Below are 17,604 nucleotides of genomic sequence, written 5' to 3' on the forward strand. Positions count from 1 at the left end.
CTTCTCTAAGACAACAAAGACAGTATCTCAGTTTTTCCCCTTCTGAAAGGGTGTTAGGAAAGCAAGTTGAGGTATTTACAGGTAATTTGCAGCCCTTAGAGAGCAGGAATTACTCTTTCCTGGATTGCAGTGGGACTTCTATTTCACCTACGTTATGGGTTTGTGGAAAGAATCCAAGTCAGCTCTTTGCCAGAATGGCTGACAGGAGTCTGACCATCATTGAGGCAGCAGATGGAGACCTACGGGGAACACGGCAGCCAGGGTGGTGGCAGAGTAGTGACAGTTACTGAGCTGCTACTCGTTTCTTCCATCCTTCCCTCCTGAACAAATAAGTTTATTAAATCTTTCATAATGCAAAATAATCTAAACAGCACTTAAACATTTCCATTGTCTCCTTGTGACTGTTTGCAATGTCTTTCCCAGCCCCCAGACTTGTATTACATCTCTATGGCCACTACAGCAGCTGCAAAGCAATGAGTCACCGTGTAAGGAAGGAATTTTACAGAAAGTAGTTAGCAGTGTGTGTTGTGAGAGAGAGCAGTCAATCACGTGGTTTACTTTCATTAGTTCTTCTGTCCACACTGTTCCCTTGGTTATCCCTGCACACACCTCTGTTTCCCATGCGCTTTCCTGCCTCTTTCCCTGCGTTCGCTTCCCTAGACTTGATCTTCTAGGTTTCTGGGATCAAGTACCTTAAAGGCCTGTAGAAGCAGTGGGAGATGAGCCAGGACCAGCTGGCTTGTCAGCTGGCTACAAACTACCAGCAAAGCCGCCCCAGCCATCAGTCCTCGGAGCACGGCCTGGGCACTGCAGTGAGACGGGGAGCAGGAAGGACCTGTTGTGGTCAGGGAGAAGGAGCTGTTTTCCAGCAGCAGGAGCATGTGATGCCTGTGCAAGTTTTCAGCTGGCTGGTGGAAGACCTTCACCTGGTTCTAACTGACTCTGACCAAATTGAATCTGGCCCTTAGTAGTCATCTGGAGTTACTTCGGGTGTAGAAATAGTGCCTACCTTATGGGAGAAGAGAACATAGCACATTTAAACTAGTGAGACTTCTTTTTTAATAGTAATTCTATCAGTCAGATCTTCTTCTCCAAAGAGGCTGACAAGCAGTCACTGAGCAGCATTTGAGAAATAGTTGCCATTAAATTTTGAGCCTGTATTATTCCACCTTTTTTTGTATGTGATCTCTGTCACTGGTCAACATGATGTGGAAAGAGAGGGAAAACAAGACTTCACATCATTTAACTACTTAAAACATCTCATTTAATGATACTGAGAGAACCTGAAAAGTGTATTAGAGTAGGCTGCATTGTGTCCTGGGAATATGTTAGCTTTTGCAGTCACTTCAGGAATACATTTGATGAAGAGGCTGTTTTGTAAGTAATGTTCTTACCCTCCCCTTTGTTGCTGCCTTCCTTCTATAGGGATTGACCACAGCTCATGAGCAGTTCAAAGCCACCTTGCCAGATGCCGACAAGGAGCGACAAGCCATCCTGGGAATCCACAATGAAGTCTCAAAGATTGTCCAGACATATCATGTCAACATGGCAGGAACAAATCCTTACACTACGATCACCCCACATGAGATCAATGGCAAATGGGAACATGTGAGTTCTTTCCAGCCTTGCAGGGTAGTGGGGGACAATGTCACTGCTCAACCACTGTGGGCCCAGGAAATTGATTATTTACTGTGCAGTTACTCTCTCCTGCTTTACTGCTGAGTTTAGTGGGGTTTTGTCATTTGGTTTTGGCTCAATTGCTGTATACTTGGAAAGTGGAAGCAATCCTTGATATAAATGCCTAAGGCATGTGAGACCCTCTTTTACATGCTAATTTTAAATTAAAGTTGCTAAATTTGAAAGCTTTGAGTTTTTTTGTCTTCAGCTGACCTGCAGGTAAGTATAGCATGTGAATCAGTATCCTTTCCTTTTCACATTCAGCCTTCAAATGTTCTATCTCTGCAGCCTAGTAGCCTTTCCTTGCTGTATTCCTAAAAAAGCAGCTACTGTCCATACCAGTTGCTTATGGTTCTTGCTACCAAACAAAATCAGCAATGTGAGATTTCAACAGAATCCTGCAACTCAATTAACATGAGCTACCAAAAACCCAAATAATGAATAGAAGCTGCTTCTGGTCTTCCATGGCCTGACATGTGTTTGTGTATATCCTACAGCAGATAGGATTCACATTCTGTGAACTTGCCTGCTGTGACTTAAACTATATGACTGCTTGTATTCAGTGCAAACACCCGCTCTTCCCTCCCTTGTGGCAACTTCTGCATTTCCTGTACATGTGCCTTTGTGTGTCTTAACTGCACACTGAGTTACTCTTGGCTGTAGGTGCGGCAGCTGGTTCCCAGAAGGGATCAAGCTCTGATGGAAGAACATGCTCGCCAGCAGCAAAATGAACGACTTCGTAAACAGTTTGGGGCACAGGCCAATGTCATTGGACCCTGGATCCAGACCAAGATGGAGGTAGCACTTTTCAAATTTTGAAACACTGTTTTCCTCTGTGATCTTCACTGATACTCTTAATCGAGGTCTCTCTTGACCACTGTCACAGCCATTCTTTCTTCAGGTTTTCTTCAAGTCTTCTCAAGCAAGAGAAGCATCATAGAAAATATGAAGAATACCAGGATTGATATTGGTTACTGAAGCATTTGTACTTTTCTTCCTCTAACTCTAGTACCAAGAAAAGCATTACTTAAGGTGGAGAACACTGATATTTTGTGTTTATATACAACAAATTAAAAATTCTAGATCAGAGACAGTTTATGTAATTGCTTGCACAGCAACGGTCATGTTGATATGCATAAATATGTTTATATTTAGTCATATGTATCAACTCAATACATGTGACTAAATAAATACAATTAATAGACCAAACATCTGCAGAGGAGACATTTTTAAGGGAGATCTCTCTTTAGGTAAGATTTGTGTTAAAGTCATTGGAGTTAATGAAACGTAAAAATACAAAGCTATTACTGATGGCAGGAGCTGGAAAGAAGACAGCAATTACAGAACTATGTGTCTATGAAGAACTAACTTAATGGCAGACAGTATACCAGAAAAAGATCTGCCTTGGTAGATTTCTAGCTTATGGACGGCAGTTTCCTTTTCTTTTGTATCCTTGTATGAGACACATCTTACGTGATTCACCTCACTTGGAAGATGTTCAGGGCTGTGCTAATTTTTTTGCTGACAGTGTCTCAGCTCCTGTGAAGTAACTGCTCCATGAGATTTTTTTTTTTTTTTTTTTTGAATCATCATCCTGTGTGAGAGTGAAATTGCTGCAATAAATGTCAGCCATGTTGGGGCTTGTCCTTTTAGTGGAGTCTTAACTCCTTTGGCTTTGCTAATGCAGGAGATTGGCCGCATTTCAATAGAGATGCATGGGACCCTGGAGGACCAGCTAAACCACCTGAGGCAGTATGAGAAGAGCATTGTGAATTACAAACCAAAGATTGACCAGCTGGAAGGAGACCACCAGCTGATCCAGGAAGCGCTTATCTTTGACAACAAGCACACCAACTACACCATGGAGGTAAATGTTTTAGCAGCAATTAGACAGCGTCATCTGCTGTGGCCAGTTAGTGTCAGCTGTCAGGACAGCTCTGGCAACGTTCAGTGGTTCTCAGGAAAATGGAGAGCTTGATAATATGGCCAAGCATGCAACAGCATGTCACTGAATTTCATTTTTGCCTTTCTGTACTTCATGCCAACCCATTCCAATGTACTTCCAAATACAGGCAGCAGAAACAACCTGAATGAGATCCCACAGTGTTGCTTGAAAAATTGACAGGTCTTGTTTCCCCTGCCACCTGATTGTGTTAGCTGGGATTGGAAAGGGAAGTGCTGATGATTTTGAGCTGCCACTACCTGGCAGAAGAGAAAAGTCCAACAGAAGTTTTTTTGGAGTCAGAGAATGGCTTTCTGTTGATAACATTAAGTTTCTTGGGAGCAGTCTGAGGTCAGCATTAGTCCAGCTGAACACAGCCTTTGAAACTTGTTTTTTGGTTTCTGGCCAGCTTTCCATTAAGCAACAGCAGGGGCAGGGGAGCACCAGTGTCCTCGAAGCACTGTGTTTTATTCAGTTTCTTGGTAAGGAGAGTTTTCTGCTTAAATAAGTCCTAGAAGCTCTGGTTTTGCTTCTCATTTGTGTTAAAGGCATCCAGTATGTTGCTCTGACCAGGCAAAGGAATTTTGTGGTAGGACCAAGTTTTTCTTAAGAAAGAGAAAGAAAGATCAGAAATTTGCCTCTTCAGCATGGGTTTTTTTTGGGTCACAATTCAGATTTTAAACACCTGCAGATTAGAAGGAATCTTTTCTGAGAAAACAGACACCAGGGACTGCCTTGCACACTAGAATAATTTAATTTGCAATAAGTAGCACATCTGATCCACAGAATCTGAACTGATCCTGAGCCTCAAAAGCAGAAGAGCAACTTCTTCATTTCCATATGTCCTGACCTCTTTTGCCAGCATATCCGCGTGGGCTGGGAGCAGTTACTAACAACAATCGCTAGAACCATCAATGAAGTGGAAAACCAGATTCTGACCCGTGATGCCAAAGGAATCAGCCAGGAACAGATGAATGAGTTCCGGGCTTCTTTCAACCACTTTGACAGGGTAAGTCAGTGCTGACTGCAGCTACGAGCTTCCATGTGGACTGCACAGTGCAATAACAAACAAGCGGTCACTGCGATAAAACAGGATTACAGAAGGTGTTTCATTCTTTAAAATGCCTCTCCTGTGGAGCACTCATTTCTGTGAAGACTGCCAACTGATTATTAGCCTGGGAGAAGTACATCTTCACAGGAAACTGCAAAATTTCCTGGTAAAGCAAGAGTATGGAAAAGCTTGAAGGCTTTTTTAGGCAATTAGACTTTTATGTCTAATAAAAATTAGACATAAATGGAATGCCCCATTCCTCTCCAGAGAGCAGATTATTATTTTGATTTATAAACTTATTGGGACCATCTGCTCTCTACTCTTCTATACCATCTCTACTATATCTGAGGAGAGCCGGCCCTGAGAGATTGGCAATTCTTTTGTATTGCTGAACACTGGCTATTTCAGCCTTTCTCTAGCTAAGAAAAATAAACCATGGGTTCTTTACTAGAAGAGGGACCCATAGAGCCCTGTAAATTTTCTATTCTGACCTTCATGTCATTTGTCCCTTCTTTCACAAAAGTCTGAATGTTAATGCAGACAAAACAGGGGTTTCCCACCTTCAACTATTTGATTATGGAGGCTTAACATTGACTTCGAAAACTGGGTTTTCTTGAAGAAAGTCACTTGAAATTGGCCCCATCATCCTGTCTCTAGCTTCCTTGATCTGGCCAGAGGTGGTGGCAGCAAGCAGGCAGGGGATCTTCAGTGCTTTGGGGCTGTTCTGAGCTAAAATTCTGTAGGATGGATGGGGATTCTTAGTTCCTGTAGTATCTTACGTATTTGTGTATTTGGTGGGTACATCCAAACACTAGGGGAGCGGTCAGTGAGCAAAGGGAAGAGCAGCTGTCAAAGCCATGTTATGCTGCACTGTACATCCGTGCTGTTTGCAGAGCTGTGCACTTGAAATAGCTTTGCCAGTTGAAGCTCCACCTCCTGTGCAGGTCTCATAAATACAGCCATAATGCTGCTCCCCTGAGCTTCAGCTGGTTTTCTTTGTCTGTTCCTGGGATGCCATGACAGCTAAGCTTCCTTAGGTGTGCTGTCAAACATACCTGCCCTCACCTACTCCTTTAGTGGAACTTTTGACTATAAGATTAAGGCAATGCTTCCCACTGCCTCTGCCTGCTTACCTGCACTCTGGGTTACTAGTGAAACACAGGGCTTCTGACACTGGATAACAAGCAGTGATGCAAGTAATTCACTTGGGAGATTGAGATCTTGAGGCTTCTGAGCATCAGCTGTTTTTGTCATTCAAATGCTCTCAACATGAGCTCTCTGAGAAGGAACTGTTCCAAGAGCATTTTTAGCACATCCTGAAATGTCATTGTGATATCTAATGTTGTGCACTTTTTATTTTTCTTCCCTGTCTTTCTATCTGCATGTCATTCTTCGTGTTCTCTCTCACCCACTGCATGGTGCACCTGTTTGTTGTCCTTTCACCTCCCTTTGATCTCCTCTGTGTGTCCCGTCCTTCTGCCCCACACCGTCACCCCACTGGCACTGCATGTCCTGCTGCCTGGCACACCGCATAACCAGGACCACTCCGGCACACTTGGCCCTGAGGAATTCAAAGCCTGTCTCATCAGCTTGGGTTACGATATTGGAAACGATGCACAGGTACTGAAAGCTAGTGGTGAACACAGACAGATATTAAACTGTGAAAAAATAACAGTTTTTCCCCTTTCTTTTCTTGTTTGTCTTAATCCATCTGTTGTTGTTGTGTTTGACTATATATACATCGCTTTTCTATACTACTTCCTCTCTAAATGCACTTTGGCATCTATTCCTTTTTAATTCCTTAATTTTTTGTCCTGGGAGAATTCCTTTTATGTCTTCAAACTGTTCTCTTTACTTCTCTGTCCCTTAAAACTGTTTCTCTTGTCCATTCCTCAATCTGTCTTGCTTAATATCTTCTTGCCCTTTTTTTCATCACCAATGTTTCTTGTGTATAAATTATTCCATGTCCAAAACCACCTTTGCTTCTTCATGGTTTCACAAACTACCTTTCCTCTGTTATTTTTCATTGTCCTGTAAATTCTCCTTCTGTCTTCTCCCCACTGAAACTCATTCTTTATAATGTCTCCTGTGGGTTCATTTCTCCCTGGACTGGTCTCCCTTTTCTCTCTTGGCTTTTTCCATCTTTGCGTCATTCTCTGTAGAAGAAGACTGGTATGATGGATTGTGAAGATTTCCGAGCCTGCCTTATCTCCATGGGTTACAATATGGTAATGTAGAGCCCTCTGTCACTCCTATTCAAAGTGATTCTGTAGGCATCTTCGAAAATGCAGGGAGAATGTGTAGTGAATCAAGGTAAATATAGCCTTATTTTCCAGAATTATCAGCAGTATTAAATCTAGTCTTAGTTGTACATGTGAAATTCTTGTCTCACGGCTCTAGCCAAAGGTAAAAAAAATGGAAATAATTGTCTAATTCCTGTATGGTTCAAATAAAAATCATATTTATCAAACTATGTAGCTACTAGTAGTAGTGGAAGAAATAATAAGCTTCCTCATATTGGTGTCTGCTCTCTGCATAGCACACACAACCTCCCCCAGCCCTGAATTTCAGTTGAAATTATTTGGAAGTATACATTACCTCACTTCTGAATACACTCAGAATGCTGCTCCTCTCATTCCTGCCATTTGCTTCACATCTCCTTTCCTGCACATGTAAGTTGAAGCTCCAGTCATTCTCCCCATAGCTTTTCCCTCACCGGAATACCTGAATTTTCAGAGCAGTAACACGTGGCACCTTGAGAGGCATGACAGCTCATAGGAAGAGCTTCACCAAAGACTGATGCTCTTCAAAGGGCAGGAGAATAGTGCACTGCAAGCATATTCATCTGCACTCTTGGTGTCTGCTCCTGATATCAGGCAAAGCAATGTTTAATCATTTTACTCATTAGCCCAGTATAAATGCTGAGTCTTTGGTGCAGTGTGCCAGGACAGTAACATTTGATTAGGTATTTTAATTACTAAGGTATAATGTTCTAAATGTGTTAGGAGAGCCTGTTCCCAGAAGACACTGCTCTGCTCTTCCCTCCTCCTTACCTGGGGAGGAAGGAGTTCCAGAGATGAGAATAGATGACCTTTGGCTTAAGTGCAAAAAGAAAACTACATTACAACGTTTTGGTTTCTGTGGCAAAACTTCTCTGTAGGATCTTTCCTACAGAGATTATTTCCCTGGGCCACTCCAGATATGCAAGTCCTTCTTTGCAAAACCTGCCTGTTAAAGATGAGTACAATACTATGAAACATCCCAGAGACATTTCTTCTGTCAGCTGAAGAAAATGGTAGAAGTTCTCTTTTAAGTAAATGAAAGTAAAAGGATTTGAGGAATGCAGATCTTCCAATACTGCTACAGACATCTAGCACATGTATAGAGAAATTTGGGTCTTCCTCTGTAGTTAGTCGGTATTGCTCCCCAGCAGGAACATTGTCCTGGAGCTGGATGTTACCCTCAGGCACAGCTGGCAGTGTTTTATTCCAGAGGACAAATGAGTGGGAAGCATTTGTACACAACAGCAAGCTAAAAAAGAACATCCTGATTAAAAAAAACCCAGAGGTGGTTTCTATTTGGCTTTGTTTTCTAGCCTATGAGGTGTGCTGCTGAACGGTTTCTCCTCACTTTGGGTGTGCTGCTGCCCAAATACCCAGGCTTACACGACTCTCTTGCTCTCCAGGGAGAGGCAGAGTTTGCCCGCATCATGAGCATCGTCGACCCAAACCGTCTGGGTGTAGTGACCTTCCAGGCCTTCATCGACTTCATGTCCCGGGAAACGGCAGATACAGATACTGCTGACCAGGTTATGGCTTCCTTCAAGATCCTGGCTGGAGATAAGGTCAGGCTCCACATCTTGGTTTCCTGTATCTGCTTAACTTCTGCTTTCTTTTTTCTCTTGTCTCTGAGAGAAAGTGTCAAGGGAAGCACTCTGCAATGGGGAGAGTGTTTTCACAGGAACATTCTGTAGTGCTGGAGGAGTGCAAGGTTAAAGTGTGGGTTAATGAGCAGCCTGCTAAGGCACTCAAAAGTCCTGCTCAGCTGTCAGTCAGAACTTTGCAGCCCACTCTTGCTTCAATATTTTAATTAAGAGCTTGGTTGCAATTTGTTATTTTAAAATTAACAAGTTCAACAGATGGGTTTTGATTAGTCTTGAAAACTGTTCATTACTGACAGCTGTAAACTTGAGATGATCTTTCTCAGATCTACATGTCACTATGAGTTTTTATACAATCAATAGATTTTCATTGAAGATATGCTGTATCTGCAGGGGAAACATATTTTAACCATAGAAATTGGTTGAATGTAGGAAAACTCGGGTTGATATGAAAAGTATTAATCTTTAGAATTCACATCATCAGGGGAAGCAGCTGATAAAAAAAGTAATCTTATTTTTCTTATATAACAATGCCCACTAATCTTTTATGTAACTGGAAAAATAATATGTACATGTAATATTAATGTATCTCTTTATTTGCTAATGATTTTAGTTATCTCACATGAAATGTTGGATGCCATTTCTCAGATTGTAATGACTTACCCTTAAATCCAGTACTGGTTTCCATTTTTTACTAAGAATCTTTTTGTAATCATAATCTAGAAACCCGTGATACCTGTCCTTTAAACATATACCTGACCAAAGCCAGTCCTATTGTCTCTCGAGGCCTGAAAATTCCATGTTATTCAGATCAGCTAACCACTGAATAAATAGGTACTTTGAGATGCAGTATTACTTACTGTTTTTACTCTGTACAGTACATTACATATATTTGTCAGCGTTTAACATGCTCTGGTGACTATTATCATGAATTCATATTTCATTATGAAGAAAAATCCCTCATACCCCCATCATTAAAGTGAAAGGCAAAAAGAAATGATAAGAGGTCACAGGAGAGAGAGGGATGGCATGAAACCTGAGCTATTGCTCAGGCAGACTGCAAATGGCCGTGAGTCAGTTAGCTGAAGACAACATAGTGATTATGATTAGCAAACAGGCAACTACTGTTACCTACTGCATGGGGAGAAGCCAAGCTAGCTCAGCTCACCACAGCCAGTCTCCAGAAACCAACCTTACATAAGTTTTGCTTGCTTATTAAAAATGTCTGCAGTGGAAGGGTTGTTGCTGGAATGGTGGAAGCAATACAAAGTGTTTGCTTGTCTGCTGCCTGCATTGGTGCACTAGCAAGAATTAGTGGGGGTGGCCCCTTGCCTTTCTCTGAAGAGAGGGAATGGCAACTCCCAAGCAGCACGAGCAGCTGTTACCTCCTGCTGGTGAGCAGCAGCATCCAAATGAAATTTCTGCTTCCTCCCATTTACTTTAAGCAGAACCTCCTTTGTCAACAGGAAGGCACAGTCCTAACACTAACAACTTGCCTGACTTACCTCCAGGTCTTTCTTTAGCTGCACCAGTGTTTCTTTTGCAAAACCAATCTTTGTTGTAAAAACCATGTGCTTGTCCAAACAGCAGGGAAGGAGTGCATGTCCTCCCAGGGTGTAAGTGCAGAGAGCTCCCTGTGTGGGTGCACAGCACAGGTGTAGTTGTTGGGATCCTGTCCCCGAGTGTTGCCTGCTGCCCTGGTGGGACAGGGCATGGTTGTCCCTCAGAGGACAGTCAGTTTCCAGAAAGTAACAACTGCCTTATCATTTGTCCTCATTGCAGAACTACATCACTGTGGATGAATTGCGGCGGGAGCTGCCTCCTGACCAGGCTGAATATTGCATTGCTAGGATGGCACCCTACAATGGCCGTGATGCTGTACCTGGTGCCCTGGACTACATGTCCTTCTCCACAGCGCTCTACGGCGAAAGTGACCTTTAACTTTTTTCTGTCCCACCACACGCTCCCTCCCCTCTCCCCCGTCCAACACGCCCTATTTTCTCTTTGCAAAGCAACCTCTGCTCCGCTCTTTTTTGTGTTTTCCTGTTTTGCTTCAGATAACAGATCACATTTTTAAGTGGGGGGGAGGACATTGACACGGGACCGCCTACCTTGCCCTTGAAATAACAGTTTACAAAATTATTTTGTGCAAAAAAGTTACGTTTTAAAAAGAACAGACATATTTTATTATAGAAAAAGGTATTTTTCTCCATCAGATTGAAACTTAAAAAGAAAATGTTAAAATATTGCACCAAATATTTTTTGTTGTGACACAGAAAGTCAAGCACAATGTTACATTCCATCCTTTCCAAAAAGAACCAAACTATGACAAAATTCCACTTGTTCTGTTAACTATTACATTCGCGTATGTCTCTCTTATCACGTTTATCTTGGGAGGGGGGAAGGCACACAAGTGCATGTGTTTGCTGGTTCACTCATTTCATGAAAATATTTTATGATAAACTTTTGAAATGGCTGTGTTTTCTAGGGAAAAATAATGTACACAGCTCATGTTTTCATATTTAATTAAAAAATACAATACGCCTCCTATGTTTATCAGTGCACAACTTTTTTTGTTGCTGAGAGTTGTCTGGTTTCAGAACATGAAGCTTGAGAGTTGATAACTTTGATATTGCTTGTCACAAACCATATTAAAAACTTCTTGTGATAACAACTCTAGACTTTATTCATTTGTATAGTAAAATAATTTAACCCTATCTAGTTAAACATTATAAGGAGAACACAAAATTAATGGTTTTAATTGAAATTACACTACATTTAAAGGTATATTCTCAGCCCCACAGCCTTTTCATTCTTGCTGAATAATGTTGAAGTTTTCACAGCTGAATGACCACTTTAAATCCCCAATACACCCCTATCTTTAGAAGCAATATTCTTGTTGCTTCTTAAAAACCAGCACAGAATTAGTTACTAGAAATGTACAAACAACTACCCTATCTTAAACCATCCATGAAAAATCCATTTACTGTTCCATGCTCAGTACTGAACATCTGACTGATTTTGCTACTACATCTTCTGACATCACAGATTCCTCCAGGGGTCATCTTTCTATTGGACATACAAAAGAAACCAGCCTTCAGGACAACTCCTGTGGTATTTTTATTTAGTCATAAAGTAACACGCACACACCTGTGTCCAGAAATTGGCAAAGGGAAGCAGCTAATCCCTTCCAGCCATCTCATATTACAGGTGCATTTCCTGCCCTCCCACAACTTTTTTAGGAAACACATGGTTAGGAGCAAAATAACATTACTGCTTCATGACACGTTTCAAGTTAGTGTTTTATAGGTATAAGCACATACCTCTGTCTCTAGTCCCAAAGGCAGATTTTATTTTGAAGTAATGACTGCAGGAATGGTGGATTCATGGGCAAATTTACAAAGAGCACCTTGGTAACATCGTCCTCTGTTCCCCAGAGCAGAGCTGAGTCCTGAGGAAGGTATTGTACACGGTGGGTTGGGATTCAGCACAGCTTTCTGGTCTATTCCTGACCTTCAGTAGGACGCAGTAAAAACCAGCAGCATGTTGTGATGTATCCCAACATGACAATATCTGCCTACTGTATCTGGAGAGGACATGCTAATGTCTGCTACCACACTTCTTTCCAGTGTACACCAAGATCTGCATGCTCTTGTAAGCTGGATAATGAATTTACAGGGGGCATGCAAATAAATGCCATTTAGCTTTATACATAGACTAGGCCAGGCTGCATTCACCACAGCTTATCTTCGAAGGTGTTAAGTTACAGTATGTGTAACTTAGCTATGATTGTGTTGTTAATGAGGGCTGGAATTGAGCTGAAGCCTCCTGTGTTGAAACCTGTGATACTGAGGAGCCTGGAGGGGTTGATATGAATTGTCAGTAATGTAGGACTTGGAGCCACAGCAGTATTTAATTCACTTGCAAACTGATTTTCAGCTGTGTCACTACTACGTTGCTGCAAATGGGACTATACTCTTCAAAGGTATGGTATGCTGATTTACATTGCCATGTTTTAAAGTACATAGCATGGGTTATCTGTTTGAAAGCTGAAACAGCAGAGGATGACTAGAGGCCTGAACAGATAATTTATATTGAAGTTTACCTCTGAATATCCATTGTCCTTGCTTTGGTAACCCTCTTTCCTCTTCCACAGTAGCTGCCCTGTCCTTGGTTTGCTGCACCTGAAAAAAGACACTTGCACTGTCAAAAAATTGGATTTAAAAAATCTGTAGGTTGTACCTGCTCGCAGAAGATGCAATGATATTTTAATAAGTTTTTATTTACTTAAACAATAGAACTGGGGTGGGGGAGAAGGGAAATACCTGTTGGGCGATTAAATGTCTATCTGGAAAAAAGATCCATATTATTTTGAAAAAGGGCTGGAAAAGAGCATAGCTGTCCCTTGGGCCATCACTTTGGGCCCAGGTCGGCTGCCACTCTGAGAATGAGGCCAAATCACATTGAATAATTCTGACGACAGCACTCTGCATGTCCATGCCTGGAGATTCCAGAAGTCTTCATAAAAATCTTTTTCTGAGCTGTGGCAGTGTTGCAATGTGTGACCAGGTTTTACACAAAACACCAGCTAGGTGTGAGTATTCCTAGTTTTATGACAGAAAACAGGTGGCTCATCCCTGCTGACACCACAGATTGTGGCAATGTGTGGGCTCCAGCCTTGTGAAAGTTGGCAGCCCAGCACTGCTTTGGTGAAACTGAGATGTCAACAGCAACAGAAAGCTCTGGCCTATGCTTCTCAGTACTTGAACAGGGTTAAAAATACTGGCAATAGGTGTGCCTGAAATACACTGGCATGTTTCTTCTAAGGTGGCGCGGCCTCCGACAAACTGGCTGGAGCTTGCGTGACCTGCTGCAAGACATTCACCTTCCTCATTTGCAGCACAAGATTTATCTTGCAATTGTGTGGCATAACAGTCTATTGCAGTTACGCTGAAATGTGAAAACAGCTTTTGGTATTAGGCTCATGGTTTTGCCGCTAACATGCCATTCTTTAACGAAGGCCTGGCATCAGCCTTGATGAAATTCATCTCTGGAAGCAGCTGTTTGCAGCTCAGCAACTGCCCCTTTGCCTGCCAGGAACAGAAAAGGTGGACAATCCACTTCAAGCTCATTCCTTCCATTCAGGGGTAAACCATTTCTGTCAGTCTCCCATACTCACTATTTGAGGTGTGGAAATTGAAATAATACTTTTTGAAGAAATTACCCAAGACTGACTAAAATCAAAATTTAATGACTGTTGATACCTTTGGCTGGTGAGATCTCAATGACCTGCCTTATTCAGCCTGACTGTCTGATAGTACAGGGGCAGAAAACACTTCAGTGCTCAAACAACATGGGTCTTGTCTTGCCTGCCAGAATGTCAGCCACGTTTCCCAAAGCCTCTCAAATCTATCTCGTGACTGTTGCATGTCTCCCATGATGCCAGCATCTGGTTTGGAGCAGAGTGCAGGAGCAGAGCCAGGAGTCTCAGAAGACAATGAAAGGAAACTAGTCTGCAGCCCTGAATGAACTTGGTTTCAAAGAAGTATTCATATATCCATGGAGATTCCATCCAGATAATCTGTCTGGTTTTATCAGGGAAATAAAGGAGAGGGTGGGGGGTTGTAATGGCTGTGGAAAGGAACAGCTTGAACTAAAATGTTAAGAAAACGGAATGCAAATATAATTTTCATACCATAACAAGAAGATTATTTGTACAACATTACTTGCACTACAGATGCTGAGGTAAGACAGGCTTTTTCCACCCCTGTGGTAGCCAAGTACAAAAAACTTAATCCTGTTGGATTAATTAAACCCTTGAGGTGACTGGCTACTGAAAGAGTTGCTACTGTGAAAACCCTTAAAATCCACTGTATTAGCACTAAGCTGCTGGGAAAGTCTTAGCATAGTAAACACGGATTAGCAAAGTCTAGGGCATATCCTGATGCAAACAGGTAATGATTTATTATAAGAACATTTCCCAGCAGACACTGAGAAAATGTGCTGAGTGCTGCAGTCAGTAGAGAAGTCAGCCATTGGGAAGGATGGATGATTGCATCTTGTACAGGGAGGGATGCTCTAAGACTATTTCAGATAGATTTAAATCTCAGCAATTTAAACCCACTGAAAATGAAAGGAGAAAAGTAATATTTTCTATATTCTGAGGGCTCAGAGCTACTATAGATCTCACCAATAAGATACTAAATAGATTCTTCCCATCTTTGAATACCATGCAACAGCCAGGAAAATAGGGCCTCTGTTTTGTTGTCTGCTTTGACTTCTGGGACATATGTGCATGAAAATATGTTGGCAGAAACTGCCCTACCTCCCATCACCATCTTACCTCTTCTCAGCAAGTCTCTTTACACCCACTTTCTATTGGTCAGTAGTTCGATGGCCTAGCCAGCATTCAAGCAAACTTTTGAGGTCCTCTAGTTATCATCATGCCTCAGTGACCCCGACCCTCAGACTGTGCAAAAGCAGGATCTCACTGCTTCTGTGGGAAACACCTAGTGTTGCTCCCACTGTGCAGATAAAGAAGGCACAGGGGGAAAAAGGGTTAGATGTCACTAGAAGGTAAAAGAAGGAGAAATATGAAGCTTTTATTTACAATTGCAATCCAAACAGTGTCCATCTGGTGCTCAAGTCTGGAAGTATTGCTCACTAGGGTTTTCCCTGTTGCACCTAAATCTTCTCTGCACACCTCTGTTTCTACTTCAGGGCATCTCTGGAGTGGGAGACTGAAACCATTGGACAGGTGGTGTCATGGGACAGTCTCCTTCAGAGCCCAAGAACCCCTCTTGCAAACAGCCCATATCACCAGGGGCTACAAATCTCACCGCGTGTAAAAAGCAGCACAAACCAGCAAGACGGGCTGCTTCCTTTGCAAAGTTTCACGGTGGGTTTGTCACCCATTTTCTCCATAAAAGCCTAAATTGCCTAAAATATATTCACCTTAGGAGAGTAATGTGGGTTCAACACTTCATCCTTCCTCAGGAGGCACATCTTTTAGCCCTACACCCTAACCAGCAGGAAACAATAATACTCTGGGCCAGGGTCCAGAGTCCTCAGCCCTCACTCTGTCTCTCTGTGAAATAATTAAACACTCAAGCAATAGGAGAGAAAGCATGAGCTCATGATTTAGGCAATGGGTTTGCAGAAAGAATGCTGCATTACTGTCCCTGACAGAGGTATTTTTTAGGTATTTTCTATTAAACAGGCACAGGATAAAGATCCTTAGGATGGGAAACAGGCCCTAGCATGCCTCTCTCAGCACCCCAAGCACTAGGCCTCTCCTTACACTCGCTCTCCCTCAGCTGTCTGCTCCATAGTGACAGAATCTGAGTGAGAGGAGCCTCCCTCCTCCACCACCACAGGCTCACACTGTGGTTAGGACACTGGTGGGTGGGAGCCTGAATCTTCAATCTGAGGAAGACAGCAGACCGGAGCTTCCAGAGTAATGAGTATTTTAAATGATAAGCCATTTTACAAAATGATGGTGTTGGTCTGAACATATCTTTTGGCAGCCAAAGAAAAGAACAAGCCCTAGTTAGTCTTTGTTACAAACAGAAGTTGGCACTCTTCTCAGAGACATGACCATCCTTTGGATCCCAGATGGAAGAAGGCTCTGGCATCCCAGCTGCAGGCAGGTGCATTTATGTTGAGCAGGGGCAGGATGTTCAGACCTAGACCTCTCACCAGTGCTTCCTAGCAGCACCTCGCTCATTTGCTGGTGTTTTTGGTCTCCAAATGTCCTGTACAAGACCTTTCCTGTACAGATTCTTTCTGGATGGCTGGCACCTATTAGGTGCTGGGGGGAATGCAGCTGAGTGGTTATTGTCTCCAGCTACAGGTGACTTGTTTGTGGTGGTCAGGAAGGTTCATGGTGGACCAATGAACCGGCCCAGCTCTGTCACCTTCCAGTCTGAGTGCTGCAGTCATCCTACAGCTAGTTAAAACCTTTTCCCAGACCATCCCCTAGATTCTTAATTGCTGTTGTGGCTTTTTTGTATGACCCTGTGGCTTTCATTGTACAGATTTGCCTAAAAATAAGGACTACTTTAATCTGCAGAGTTAAGAAAGCATTTTATACCTTTATTATTAAGCACATTCAAACATCATCATCATCATCACCATCACTTTAATGAAGACCTTCTCTCCTTAATGAACAGGACATAATATTTAATCTGAGGCGCTGACCCACAGCATCCTGCTTTCTGGGACAGAGAAAATAAAATTTCTTCTTCAGGGAAGTGAGAAAGCAGTTAATTTATCCCAGCAATAAACAGATTGTGGTTTTTAAGTATTCTGATTCTAGGTAAGTGTTTGTTTACATTTGTAGATGTGCAGTCAGTAATAGTTATCAGTGGGCTTTCAGATGTGCTTCTGAGAGACCAATCCTTTTGTGCAAGCAAAATAATGAGGGAACTAAAACACAGCATTATTACTAAAATTGATTTTGCACGTGATAGCTTCCAGAAACACTACCCACACACAAGAGGCAATGCTGCAGATTCTCCTACTGATAGATTTCATGCCTTTTACCACCCATGCAGTGTCCACAACCAAGAAAGGGAAAGCAGGATTCCAGCCTGGCTCAGGCACTACCAGGCAGCCAGAGCTGCGTTCCAGCTGCACAGCCGCATTCTTCCCTGCTGACAGGATCCCAGAGGCTGAAGAGAAGCAGGATAAAACTGAAAAAGCTTTAATTGGGCTTCTAGCATGACTTATCTTCATTATTGCCAGTAACTCCAATCCCTATTACATCCATACCATTCCAGGACTGCCACCTAAGGAGCTTTTTTCTGCTTCTGAGCTTCTTAGCTCACACAGAGACTCTACTGCTGCTCCTGTAATAGTCCAGCTCTGCCACCTACACAGAATTGCAAAACAAAAAGAACAAAAAGTCACAGCATTGCTATTTTGAGTGTCCTGGACTGTCTCATCAAATAAAGAGGTAAAGCAGCCTTACAACTAAACATTGCATTCAGAGTTGTCAGACATGTTTGCACCAGCTACAGCTGCCCGTATTTTCTTTTTAAACCACAGCTAGCT

At 42.4% G+C, this 17,604-nt stretch overlaps 1 protein-coding gene across 5 annotated transcripts in view; it reads left to right on the forward strand.

Moving 5' to 3' along the window:
* The window catches only part of ACTN1 (actinin alpha 1), an 85,699-nt gene extending 74,475 nt beyond the window's left edge, over positions 1-11,224 (forward strand). For 2 of the 5 annotated variants that reach the window (XM_058842187.1, XM_058842198.1), the window contains exons 15-21: positions 1,426-1,608; positions 2,341-2,475; positions 3,365-3,544; positions 4,482-4,628; positions 6,833-6,898; positions 8,356-8,514; positions 10,333-11,224. In XM_058842187.1, coding sequence (XP_058698170.1) covers positions 1,426-1,608; positions 2,341-2,475; positions 3,365-3,544; positions 4,482-4,628; positions 6,833-6,898; positions 8,356-8,514; positions 10,333-10,491 — 1,029 coding nt within the window. In that variant the 3' untranslated portion in view covers positions 10,492-11,224. Of the gene's footprint in view, positions 1-1,425; positions 1,609-2,340; positions 2,476-3,364; positions 3,545-4,481; positions 4,629-6,209; positions 6,291-6,832; positions 6,899-8,355; positions 8,515-10,332 lie in introns of all 5 variants that reach the window. The other 3 variants (XM_058842178.1, XM_058842169.1, XM_058842207.1) reach the window with 2 other exon arrangements.
* The last annotated feature ends 6,380 nt before the right edge of the window (positions 11,225-17,604 follow it).

This window comes from Poecile atricapillus, chromosome 1 (assembly GCF_030490865.1).
Source record: "Poecile atricapillus isolate bPoeAtr1 chromosome 1, bPoeAtr1.hap1, whole genome shotgun sequence".
NCBI classification, from domain to species: Eukaryota; Metazoa; Chordata; class Aves; order Passeriformes; family Paridae; genus Poecile; species Poecile atricapillus.